The 13737-nt window shown below is 41.9% G+C and overlaps 1 protein-coding gene and 1 long non-coding RNA gene across 2 annotated transcripts in view; one reads left to right on the forward strand and one right to left on the reverse strand.

Moving 5' to 3' along the window:
• Positions 1 to 13737, forward strand: part of PRKAR2A (protein kinase cAMP-dependent type II regulatory subunit alpha) — a 163157-nt gene that overhangs the window by 143084 nt on the left and 6336 nt on the right. The window contains exons 7-8 of the mRNA XM_048859373.2: positions 5468 to 5569; positions 6970 to 7044. Of these exons, the coding sequence (XP_048715330.1) occupies positions 5468 to 5569; positions 6970 to 7044 (177 nt within the window). The remainder of the gene's footprint in view (positions 1 to 5467; positions 5570 to 6969; positions 7045 to 13737) is intronic.
• The window catches only part of LOC142072665 (uncharacterized), a 63690-nt gene that overhangs the window by 40163 nt on the left and 9790 nt on the right, over positions 1 to 13737 (reverse strand). The gene's annotated exons all lie outside the window — the stretch shown is intronic.

The following is a 13737-nucleotide window of genomic DNA, read 5'->3' on the forward strand; positions in this document are numbered from 1 at the left end:
TGTGTTTTCCTCTTGCTTTTCATTAGGTGTTTCTCACTCGCTCTTCTCCTCCAATGACCCCATTCGCTCTCTCCTTTGCCCAAGACTGAACTTTTTGTCTTCCCCCGCTGTTCCCCTTCTCTCACTGCTAACACCACCATCCTTTCTGTCACTCAGGGCCACAGATTGAGTGTCGCCCATGACTCAGCCATCTGTCTACACCAATATCTAAGCCAGTGGTTTTCAACCAGGAGTCTAGGACCCCCTGTGGGGCTGTGAGCAGGTTTCAGGGGGGTCGCCAAGCAGGCCAGCATTAGACTCACTGTGGCCCAGGGCAGAAAGCTGAAGCCCCACCACATGGGGCTGAAGTCCAGGGCCCTGAGCAATGTAGTTTCACAGGGTCTAGGTAATTGCCCTGCTTGCTACCCCCTAATGCCAGCCCTGGCTTTTATATGCAGAAAACCAGTTACTGCAGCATAAGTCAGCTATGGAGTTTTTATAGCATGTTTGGGGGGGGCTCAGCAAGAAAAAGATTGAGAACTCCTGCTCTAAGCTGTGCCCAGATCTTACTACTGTTTCCACCATAACCGCTCTAAGATCTGGCTCTTTCTCTAAAATGCTCACCTAGGCCCTCTGGCCCTCCTTACCTTGAGAAGCCATCAAGTCCAGCCCCCTGCACAGGGGTAGAACCAAGTAAATCTAGACCATCCATGACAGGTGTTTGTCTAACCTGCTCAAAAAATCTCCAATGACGGGGATTCCACAACATATTCCAGAGTTTAACTACCCTTATAGTTAGAAGGATTTTCCCAATATCCAGCCTAAATCTCCCTTGCTGTAAATTAACCCTGTGATGGGTTGGACCCTCTTCTGGGGTGCCACCTGATGTATTGGGGTCCCACTGAGCCTGCCCATTCCACCAGCCTGGGCTCCCTCACTCTGTCCTGCTGCGCAAACACAGTTAGGGACACACCCAGCAGCAGAATCGCACAGAGTCTGCAGTCAGCTCTGTGTGGGAAGACTCAGCTCGGGGAATTGCCTAGCACAGAGGTACACACACTCTCTGGAGTGTAAACCCAAAATTATATTGTCTTGTGCTGTATAGAGATCTATACAGTGTAAGCTTGTGAAATTCGCTCCCTCCCTCAATGTGAAGGAAGATATGCACAGCTCCCCCCACCCCCACCCCTCATTATGAATTGCACAAACTGGGTTTTAGAATAAACAAAAAATAAGTTTAACAGCTACAAAAGGTAGATTTTAAGTGATTATAAGGGATAGCAAACAGAACAAAGCAGATCACTGAGCAAATAAAACAAAACATGCAAACTAAGCTTATTACACTAAATTAAACGGTTGTTAATAGCCAATTCCCACCCTAAGTGGTGGTTTATGCAAGTTGCAGAGTTTCTTGAAGGTAAACTGCACTGCTTGCAGCTTGAATCTCCAGGTATTTGTTTCACAGGCTGACCTTTCTCGCCTGGGCTCAGCCCCTGCCCCCAGTTTAGTTCCTTTGTTTCTTCTGGTGTTTTCAGCAGACTTCCTTCTTGGGCGGGGAGGCAGTGGAGAAGAGCCAAGATTAACTCACTCCCCAGCCTTAAATAGGATTTACATATGGCCGGAATCCTGTCTCCTAGTTTGACCCCCACCCCCTTCCAATAGAAAAATATCATGAGTCCAAAATGATGTCCAGTACCAGGTGACCTGATCACCTGACCCTACAGCGTTAAAGCAGCATCCCAGGAAACTTCTCAGGAAGGAGGGAGATTAGAATCTTCAAAGTCCTATTGTCCTTCCTAATGGCTCATCCTGGCTGTTTGCCTACTGTCTGGTGGGCGTTCCCCAGGTGAAAACACAGTTGTAATTATTACATAGTCAATATTTTTAACTTCAGATGCAGAAATGAAACATGCATACAGATTGGATAATCACATTCAGTAAATGGTAACCCTTCCAATGACACCTCACATGACCCCTCTTGCATAAAACATATCTTAGTTGTGCCATATTCATATCATAAGCATATCTCTGTGACTGTTATGGGGCATGGGGTCATAATCCCCATTACTTCTTGTCCAACCTTCAGTAGGTATTAAGGACCAAATGAGCACTGTCCTCTTTGTAACAGCTCTTAACATATTTTAAGATAGTCATCAGGTTCCCCCCTCTGTCGTCTTTTCTCCAGACTAAACACATCTAGTTTTTTAACCATGCCTCATAGGCCAGGTTTTCTAAACCTTTTATTATTTTTGTTGCTCTTTTCTGGGCTGTTTCAAATTTATCCACATCTTTTCTAAAGTGTGGCACCTACAACTGGACACAGTATTTACTCATCTAGCTGCGGTCTCACCAGTGCTGAGTAGAGTGGGATAACTATCTCCCATAACTTATATATGACAGTCCTGTTAATATACCCAAGAATGAGATCAGCCTTTTTCACAACTGCATCACATTGATTCATTCAGTTTGTGATCCACTATGACCCCCAGAGCCCCTTCAGCAGTAGTACCACCTAGTCCATTATTCTCCATTTTGTAGTTGTGTTCTTTCTTCCTAAGTGTAGTGCTTTGCACTTGTCTTTACTGAATTTCATGTTGTTGATTTCAGACCAATTCTCTAATTTTCAAGATCTTTTTGAATTCTAACCCTGTTCTCCAAAGTCCCAAATGTTATAATTGTACTCTCCACTCCATTATCCAAGTCATTAATGAAAATATTGAATAGTATCAGACCCCAGTGGGACTTCACAAGATATGCCTTCTCACTTCAACAGTAAGCCATTTATAACTACTCTTACAGGAGTATGAGTTTTCAACCAGTTATGCACCCATTTTATAGTAATTTCATCGAGACCAAATTTCCCTAGTTTGCTTATGAGAATATCATGCAGGACTGTGTCAAAACACTTAGTAAAATCAAGGTATATCATTGCTGCTGTGTCCCTGGCTAGGCCAGTAACCCTATCCAAGAAGGAAATTAGGTTGGTTTGGCATGATTTGTTTGTGACACATTCATGTGGGTTATTCCTTATAACCCTTTCATGCTTTAGGTGATTACAAATTGGCTGCTTAATTATTTGTTCCAGTATCTTTCCAGGTATCAAAGTTAGGCTGACTGGTCTATGCTCCTTGGGTTCTCTTTGTCCCCCTTCTTAAAGATAGGTGCTGTGTTTTCCTTTCTCTAGTCCTCTGGGCCACACCCCATCCTCCATGAAAGTTCTCAAAGCTACTCCCTAACAGTTCCGAGATTGCTTCAGTAGTTCCTTAGATATCCTAGGATGAATTTAATCAAGTCCTGCCATCTTAAATACATCTAATTTATGTAAATAGTCTTTAACCTGTTCTGTCCCTATCTTGGTTTGTGTTCCTTCCCCTTTGTTGTTATAATTGTGTTGAGTACCTGGTCACCATTAACCTTTTAAGTGAAGAGTGAAGCAAAATAGGCATTAAACACCTGAGCTTTCTTGATGTGATCATTTATTAGCTCTGCTTCCCCACCAAGTAGAAAACCTAATAATTCCTTCATATTTTCCTAATATGTTTAAAAAACATCTTTTATTGTCTTTTATGGCCCTTGCTAGGTGGAACTCATTTTGTGCCTTAGCTTTTCTGATTTTGTCCCTACATGTTTGTACTATTCTTCCCTTAGCCTGCTGAGAAGAAGTTCTCAAGAAAGCTAAATATTTCTGATGTTGCGGATACAAAAATATGAGGTGAACAACCCTTGCAGATATTGGGCGAGCTTAATCTCATTTGGTCAAATGCTGCTACCTAGTGGCCACATTGATCAAGTCACCCCATAACCTTCTCTTTGTTAAGTTAAATAGATGGAGTTCTTAGAGTCTACCACTATAAGGTATGTGTTCTAACCCTTGAATCATTCTTGTGGCTGTTCTCTGAACCCTATCCAATTCATCAACTTTCTTCTTGAATTGTGGGCACCAGAACTGGACATGGTATTCCATTACCAGTCACACTAATGCCAAAAAGAGAGGTAAAATAACCTCTCAACTCCTATTTGACATTCCCTTCTTTATGCATCCCAGGACTGCTTATGTTGTTTTGGCCACAGTGTCACTTTGGGAGCTCATGTTCCACCATGAGTATCCACCATGACCCCCCCAACCTCGCAGGATAGAGTCCCTCTTCTGTAAGTGTGACCTACATTCTTTGTTCCTAGATGTATACATTTACCCATATTAAAACACATATATTGTTTGCTTGTGAGAAGTTTATCAAGCAATCCAGATGGTGCTAAATTGGTGATCTGTCCTCATCATTATTTACCACTTCCCCAATGTTTGTGTCCTCTGCAAAATTAATCAGTTATGATTTTATATTTTCTTCCATGTCATTGATAAAAATGTTAAATAGTATAGGGCCAAAAACTGGTCCCTTCAGGACCCCACTGGAAACACATGCTTAATGACAATTTCCTGTTTACAGTTACATTTTGAGACCGATCAGTTATCCAGTTTTTAATCCATTTAATATGTCATGTTAATTTTAATATTCTGGGTTTTTAATCAAAATGTTGTGCAGAATCAAGTCCAATGCCACACAGAAGTCTAAGTATGTCACAACAGCACTATTACCTTTATCTGCCAAACTTGTAATCTCATTAAAAAAACCAGGTTAGTTTGACAAGATCTGTTTTCCGTAAACCTATGTTGTTTTGCATTAATTACTACCCTCTTTTAATACTTTATTAATTGAGCCCCATATCAGCCTCTCCACTATCTTTCCCGGGATCGGTGACAGGCTCGCAGGCCTATAATTACCCAGGTCATCCCATTTACCCTTTTTAAAAATTGTTACACCATTAGCTTTCTTCCAGTCTTCTGGAACTTCCCCAGTGCTCCAGGACTTACAGAAAATCAGCATTAATTGTCCAGCCAGCTCTTTTAAAACACTTGGATGCAAGTTATCTGGACGCGCTGATTTAAAAGGTCTAATTTTAACAGCTTCTGTTTAACATCCTCCAAAGATACTAGTGGAGTGGAGAGTGCTGTCACCATATGATGAAACTATATCCTCTGTGTTTTTCCCCCAAATACAGAACAGAAATATTTATTGAACACTTATGCTTTTCTGCATTATTAACAATTCTACTATTTAAATCTAGCAATGGACCAATATCATAGTCAGGATTCTTTTTGTTCCTAATATATTTTAAAAAGTCTCCTTCTTGTCCTTAACTCTGCTGGCTATAGATTTCACCTTGTGTCCCTTTGCTTCCCTTATCAGTTTTCAACAATTCCTAACTTCTGATTTCTATTACAGTAGGTCCTTTTTACAGCAGCCATCAGCAATGCCCATTATTTGATTAATACAGCACAATTTTAATAGACTTTTTAAACACAGTGTTTATAAACTAGCATTTGCAGCATTCCTGCTTTCTGGAGAGAAAGCATCAGTCTGCATCTCTCTTAAACACTTGTCATTTTGTCCAAAGGAAATAATCCATTTTTCTATCCTTTCTCTTACAGGATCGAGTGACGTTCAGAAGAATTATATTGAAAAACAATGCGAAGAAGAGGAAGACATTTGAATTATTTATTGAGTCTGTGCCCCTTCTTAAATCGCTGGAGGTAAAGCTGTTTTGTTAGCATTTGCTTTAGAGAGTCTGCTATTATTGCTGCTTTTCAATTAGATAGGATTCTTGTTGGATCCTTGCTAGAGCACAATTTGAAATAGAAGTTACAGTAACACCACATTAGTAGAACAACTTAATTTCTTTTACAGCAATTATGCAAAAAATTTGTTCAAATCCTTCCTTCAGTCACAAGTGGAATGAAAGGTTGCTGATTTCATCTTAAATACCATATGTACCCTTCTTCAAAATCACCATACATTCGGGAAACAACATTGTTCAAAGCAAGGAATGGGAGTTAAGGGGTCAGGGTTCTCTTCCAGATTATGGGTACTGATGTGTTATTACTTTAGATAGTGACTTAATGTCTCTTTGCTTCAGTTTCCCCATCACAGGCATACCTTTCACGGATGTTCTCTAAGGCTTAATTAATGTTTGTAAAGCACTTTCAGATCCTTTGATGAAAGGTGCTAGAGAAAAGCAAAGTATTATGGTTAGATGTGACTGGCAATCTCTGCTCAAGGGCTGGAAAAAACATGGTGGTACAGGTCAGGACAGAGGTGTATTGGCAAAGCTATGGGAGGAAGCATCCACAGCCCCTGCTCCCTCTGTACCTGGGTTAAACCAGCTCCATCACTGTGACCTTCCTGAGCACTAAAGTGTCTCATAAATATTTAGGAAAATACAAAAATACCTCATTAGCATTTCTGGTGGCTTATTGCATGACAAACTGTATTTATATTATATGTAGAATAACTCATTTCATTACATTTGAGGTACACATGCTCAAGATTAGTTGAGTAAGATTTAAATCCATTATTGATGTATCATCTTTGCTGTCGAATTATTCCTTTCTGAACTGTTTTTGCCGCTACTCTGGACCCATCAAATTCTCTCTTGAGAGGCTAAGTGGACAAGAGGAAATGTGAGCTTTAATGGAAGATTAATCTCTTTAAACTATCATCTCTTCCCTGTACATGAAGACTCAGGCATACATATTTCGTACAACCACTTTCTAATTTTTAATTTCTAATTTACCATCATTAAAACAACAGACCTTTAAACTGCAGTCAGGTTAACACATTTGACTTTTTCCCCTTACTTAGTCATAAGTACATAGGGTCAAATTCAGCTCTGGAATAAATGAGTAAACGCCACTAAAGTCAACAGGCAATCTTCATTTAATCCACTGTTGAATATGGTTCCCTATCTATGACACTAGAAAAATCAGAAACTCCCAGATGCTCACTGTAAATTGTATGGCATGCTGATCTCAAAGAGCATAGCAAGCATTCTTTTTAATATAGTACACAAAAATAGGAAAAGCTTCACATGGTTTCAGGTCCTAATTCCTCAGGGGCAGTTGTACGCTGAATGGAAATTTTCTCTCTGTTCCAGGTTTCAGAGCGAATGAAGATAGTTGATGTAATAGGGGAGAAGGTGTATCGAGATGGGGAGCGCATCATTTCTCAGGTATTTGGACTTCGAATTCCCCCCTCTTTTTTTATACTACATGGAATCATAGATACCAGTTTGGTTGTCCAGTTTGACCTTATTCATGCCATTATTCCTACTAACATCTTATTTAAGGTTGTTGGTTTTTTTATTATTTTCAGGGTTGGGATGGTACCTAGTTCCCCTAGGAATTTGTTCTATTATCCATTTTTCTTACTCTAATTTACTTCCTGCTTGTGAATATTTTTAAAAAGCCTTTTTTCAAGTAATACAGGAAGTACAATACAATTAATGACTCATTTGGGTGATTAAGAAAAAACACTAAGGAAAGATCCCTATTGATACAGGGTTCCATGAAGGTCCTCATCTTCCTGAAAACAGCAGACGTCTTAGACAATCACAACGAGCCTTTTAAATGCACAGTGTAGCCTGATGAAACGAGAGCGGATAAATAGTAAAATGATCTCTGACAAATTTTAGATCTTGTTCCTATCAAAATCTAAAACAATTCAACAGCAGTGATTTGTATAACACTTGAATTAGGTCATCAGGAAATTATCTAATTGAATTGAGTCTAACTAGTAAAAATCTGACCAAGAATCATTGATAATGTCTTCAGCATACATTAATTTTAATTATTTTGAGTGACAGATAATTTTGAATAAATGAACGGCCTAGCCTGTTAATAACTAAACAAAGCCAATTAATTCCATCCAAAAATCCACTCTGTTTTGCAAGATAAAACCCTCCTGCTTGAGGGCCTGAGAAGAGTGAGCTCTGGGCAAACGGAGAGTCAAAGGCAAAAAGCCCACACTGAGATGTCAGGTTTGGGATCACATGCAGTCATTGATCCAATTATGCAGCACTTTTCAAAGAATCATAGAATATCAGGGTTGGAAGGGACCTCAGGAGGTCATCTAGTCCAACCCCCTGCTCAAAAGCAGGACCCATACCCAATTAAATCATCCCAGCCAGGGCTTTGTCAAGCCTGACCTTAAAAACGTCTAAGGAAGAAGATTCCACCACCTCCCTAGGCAAAGCATTCCAGTGTTTCACTACCCTCCTAGTGAAAAAGTTTTTCCTAATATCCAACCTGAACCACCCCACTGCAACTTGAGACCATTACTCCTTGTCCTGTCCTCTTCCACCACTGAGAATAGTCTAGAACCATCCTCTCTGGAACTACCTCTCAGGTAGTTGAAAGCAGCTATCAAATCCCCCCTCATTCTTCTCTTCTGCAGACTAAACAATCCCAGTTCCCTCAGCCTCTCCTCATAAGTCATGTGTTCCAGACCCCTAATCATTTTTGTTGCCCTTCGCTGGACTCTCTCCAATTTATCCACATCCTTCTTATAGTGTGGGGCCCAAAACTGGACACAGTACTCCAGATGAGGCCTCACCAATGTTGAATAGAGGGGGACGATCACGTCCCTCGATCTGCTCGCTATGCCCCTACTTATACATCCCAAAATGCCATTGGCCTTCTTGGCAACAAGGGCACACTGCTGGCTCATATCCAGTTTCTCGTCCACTGTCACCCCTAGGTCCTTTTCCGCAGAACTGCTGCCTAGCCATTCGGTCCCTAGTCTGTAGCTGTGCATTGGGTTCTTCCGTCCTAAGTGCAGGACCCTGCACTTATCCTTATTGAACCTCATCAGATTTCTTTTGGCCCAATCCTCCAATTTGTCTAGGTCCCTCTGTATCCTATCCCTGCCCTCCAGTGTATCTACCACTCCTCCCAGTTTAGTGTCATCCGCAAATTTGCTGAGTGCAATCCACACCATCCTCCAGAACATTTATGAAGATATTGAACAAAACCGGCCCCAGGACCGACCCCTGGGGCACTCCACTTGACACCGGCTGCCAACTAGACATGGAGCCATTGATCACTACCCGTTGAGCCCGACAATCTAGCCAACTTTCTACCCACCTTATGGTGCATTCATCCAGCCCATACTTCCTTAACTTGCTGACAAGAATACTGTGGGAGACCGTGTCAAAAGCTTTGCTAAAGTCAAGATACAATACATCTCCACAAGTAACAGAACTCAGGAAAAGTATATAAAACACTCCTTAGATATTGCCCAGGGGATTAGTGATCTGAATTTATGTGGGCAGCTGGGATATGATGTATTTTGTACACCTTCAGCAGTGGATCTGATTTAGTGCCTGGAAAAGTCTTGTATGCTAGGAGTCATGTCAGTGCCATGCACACTCTCTTACCAAATAATTTTACATTTAAAAAATCATTTTCCATTAATTTGGTCATTCAGCTAAGAGTAACATTATCTTTAAAGCATTTGAAAGTTGTTAGCATTATCTAGTTCTTAGTTGAAATCCTTGCATTTCCCACTCAGCTTGTTTCTTTTAAGGTAGAAATGTTTTTTTTCCAACATAGATGTGGTGCACAGATCTTTTAATGCCTTAATAGCTTGCAAAACTGTGTGAAATGAAATAGCTGGATTGCATTTTGGCTGTCTGAATGACACCTAACCTTCTGCAGTGTCTGAGTTCTAGATAAAGTCTAGAGGGACCACCAGCTCCTCTCTTCTGACACCCTCTGTCAGTGCTTCTCAAGCTGTCTGATGTGGGGGACCGGCAATTTTTTTTCCTAATGTGCGCGCAGACCAGCAGCTGATGGCTGCCGGTCCGCAGACCACCACTTTGAATAGCACTGCTCTATGTCACAGGCCACTAACACCAGCCAACTAAGGGTGCTAAGACCAGATGACAGAAAGAATCCCTATGGCCTCCTGGATTGCTTGGCCTGCTTATACTCTGTTGTTGTATTTGCATTATCTTAGCATCATAGACCAGGACCCCATCATGCCAGGCGCTGTAAAATACAAAACAAAAAGATAGTCCCTGCCCCCAGAACTTACAAGCAAAGACTAGAAACAACAGATGGATATAGACGGACGGGAGTACAAGTGAACAATGAGACATTGGTCAGCATGATAGACAGTGGGTTTTGGGACTTGCCCTGCAGCTGCTAGGAGAGGTGTCCTCCTCAGACATGGCAGAGGAGCCATACCATCATAACTTTTCCTACAGTCTTGGAAACATGTATTGCCTTGGCACTGGGCTGTGGCTCTCTCTCCTGCCATTTTTTAGGGTTCAGTTCCCTTCTCACTTATGTTCTTTGTAATGTATTTATAAGCTGTGTTCATGTCTCCTCTGATTCTCTCTATCCTCTTTCCTTGGCCACTTAGGTACCTTCTATCTGTGTTTCATATCCGTATATTTCCCATATATGTATTACACACAAACTAAAGAGAAGAGTAAGAACATAAACAATGGAAGAACATTAAGTTTGCAAAGTCAAGCACGCTAATGTAGGACATGCCAGAATAAAGAGAGTCTGTACAACTCACATACGTTCACTAATTTTGGTTGCCCAGTCTGAGACACGTAGGACTTGATTTCTCACAACACTTAACATTGTATAACGCTTCATATGTTCAAAGCACATTTCTAAGTGACTTCAGTTGCACCTGTGAGTGCTCCAAGTTTCTGCAAATCAGAGTCCAGGGGTCTCAAGCCAGACAAATTCAGAAAATCAAGAACACTCAATTAGTGACCACATATGAAACTAGCATCATAGAGGAACAGAACCAGGGATAGAATGCAGTTCTTCAGGACAGCATTCAGCTGCCTTAAACATGAGACCCTCCTTTCTCTTCCTGCAATCCCCTGCTTCATTCACTACATTCCTGCAACAAATGAGGCAGAGGTCCTACAGACAGCAGCCTCCTTCACCACACACAACTCGGATTCATCCACAGAACAGATCAGTCCTGTATATTGAATGAGGCAGTGTCCTGTGGAAAACACAGTATGTGATCATGTAATCAAAGACTGTATCATAAAGTATGCACTCAAACGGGCTGAGTTAAGGTTGCACTAACATCCGAGTGCTTGACTTTGCAACTTTAATGTTCTTTTCACATAAATTTTGTGTGCAGTTTCCTAGTTTCTTTAAATAGCAAACTAGAGAAAAAAAGTTCCATTATGTGGTGTCACATTGACACCCACATGGTTCATCAGCAGGGTTAGAACCTCTAGATCCATTGCACAGACCTCTGCCACTTGAGTTGACAGAGTAACTGATAGCCGTGGTAGGTTGCCATCCTCTATGTGGACCAGCACTAGAGGGGGATGGGATGCTTTGCCACTGGGTTTCACAGATATTTGCAAGCAGCAGAGGAATGGTGAGACTCAGGAATCTTGGGCTCCATTCCAAGTTCTAGCAGTCATATGGTCTTCTGCCCATTGCCCCCAAACCTTGACCCCTTCTTCTCTGTCCTCACCAATTCGTCCCAGTTGTATTTCTTCCCCATCCAGGCTCCTCATCCCCGTCCCATTCTCCTCACCTAACCAATTCCAGTCTCCACTCCTCAGGTTTTTCATCCCAGTTTCCTGGCCCAACAAGTCAGTCTTCCCTCTTCTGACTCCCCATCACACTCCCAGTCTTCCCTTCTCACCTCCCAGCTCCTCATCTGAACTGTCTGTCTCCCCACAACTTCTAGTTGGGTCTCTCTGCCTGTGTTTCCCTTCCTCACTGACTCCTACTCCCAGTTTCACTTTCATGCTCCTCATCCAACTCCAGTGTGCACACACCCGGTTCCTCATCAGATCTGTCTCCTTGCCCTCATCCCACTAATGCCCAGTCTACCACCTGGCTCCTAGTCCCAGCCTTCTTGCCTAGGCTGTCCCGGTAGGGTGACCAGCTGTCCCAATTTTATAGGGACAGTCCCAATATTTGGGGCTTTTTCTTACATAGGCTCTTATTACCCCGCCACCCCCGTCCCGATTTTTCACACTTGTTGTCTGGGCATCCTATGTCCCGGCCACTTTCCCCAGCTCTTGTCCTCTCTGCTCTTGTCCTCTGCATTTGACTCAGGTAGCTTCCTCTTCCATGCTGCCTGGGTGTCAGCAAGGGGAGTGGTTACTGAGAATACAGGATGGACAGGCTCTCCCCTTCTCTCAGTTCTGGTACCCAGGCCAGCCTGCGGCAGCCAGAGCTGCAAGTTCAAGGAAAGTCCTGCTCAGCCCGAGGCTGGAGCATGCCCGGTGCAGAGGGATTAAGCTATATCAAGTCTCTACTGAGCAGTATGAACTATGATATTTCAGAGACTTGCAGCTGGGCCAAATTTGTGCAGATTTTCAAAGGGAAGGCAAAAGGCACATCCCTGACACAAAGGGCAGTCCCCTAACAAATTTCAACGTCCTGGTCCAAAGCACTTTTTGAAGTGCTAGAGCTTCTCAAAGAAAAGGTTGCATGAATTTTTTAACATGGGCAAAACATATTTTTCCCTAGGCTCATTTTTGGATACAGCTGAACCATTTTGGCTGAAATTTTCCCAAAAAACCCTCCTGCAGCAGAGGCCTGGCATGGAAAATTTCAGCCCAAATGGTTTCTTTTGCAAAGTTATAAGCAACTGAAAACGCAATCTTATAATGGGAAGTGCTGGCCAATGTTCTTGTTAGACGAAGCTCCTGCCCTGTCTACAAAACACTTGTCTCTGTACTTGCATATATATATATATATGGGATCAAAGTAAAGCTAGACAGATAATGGGGGTCATCCTGTGAGCCCCAAGGTGAACACACTGTATTTCCAAGGGCGGTAGTTCTGGTGCATTTGTGGGTGTACACACCCGTCTTCCCCAGCCATTTTGCACTTCAAGGTCATATTTAGCTGATTACCTGAAGCCACCCTATAATATCTTTGTTGGACTTGTTTGCTCTTCAGGTAGCTGTCCACCAATTTGTATCTTTTTTTTCCCTTGAATGAATGACTTTGTTTCTTTAATATTATATTTTTGGCTCTATATTGAACGCCTTATTGACATCCCAGTATGCTCCGTCCACTCATTGTCAGATATACCATTAATCCTATAGAAGGCCATTTGATTTGTTGGCATAGCTTAGTTTTGTCAAAACAATATCTCTTATTGGTTTTTAGACACCTTTCCCACAAAAGCTGATGTACTGGACTCCTATTAGTCTCAGCTGTTTTGCCCAGAATGTGTCAGGTTAATTAGCTGGTAATTTTCTGGTTCTTTCCTCCTATTGACCATAAAGGAATAGTTGCTACCATGTTTGGTATTTTCCAGACAGCTAGTCTCTCTCCAATGACTCACTGAAACTTGTTTTCAGAGGTTCCAGGCATTCCTTGGTTAGTTTTATTAAAAACTATATGATATATTTCATCAGGATCTGCAGTAGTTTTGCCAGATTTCCCCCCGTCTTTGTTTGCCCTTCTGTTGTTGGCCTCTCCATTTGCCATCTCAAATCACTGAACTGCTTCCTGCACAAGGTTTTCACTACAAGTTGAGCAGAAGCAGCTCCTTGCAGTGCTGGCTCTTTTGCTATTTTCTCATACTTGCTCTCCTTTCTGATGTTGCAGAGATTCTGTATATTCCTCACCTTTCTCTTTTACTGAACGTACTTCTAAAACCCTTTCTTATTGCTTTTGACTCCTCTAGTTATCACTTTGTTGCTTTGTTTTTGTTTTCTTAATATTACATGTGCATTCCTTGACGACTGTTTACCAGTTCAACGTCCTATCAATTTTTTCCCTTCTATTTCACAAGCATTTTTAAAACCTTCCTTGTTTATATTGGTATGTTAGCCTTTTGGATGTCAGCAGGTAGACTCTCCGCAGACTCCTCACCCCTCTTTTGAGCTACTGCTTTAGCCCAATAT

The sequence above is a fragment of the Caretta caretta genome, chromosome 7 (assembly GCF_965140235.1).
Source record: "Caretta caretta isolate rCarCar2 chromosome 7, rCarCar1.hap1, whole genome shotgun sequence".
Classification (NCBI taxonomy): Eukaryota; Metazoa; Chordata; order Testudines; family Cheloniidae; genus Caretta; species Caretta caretta.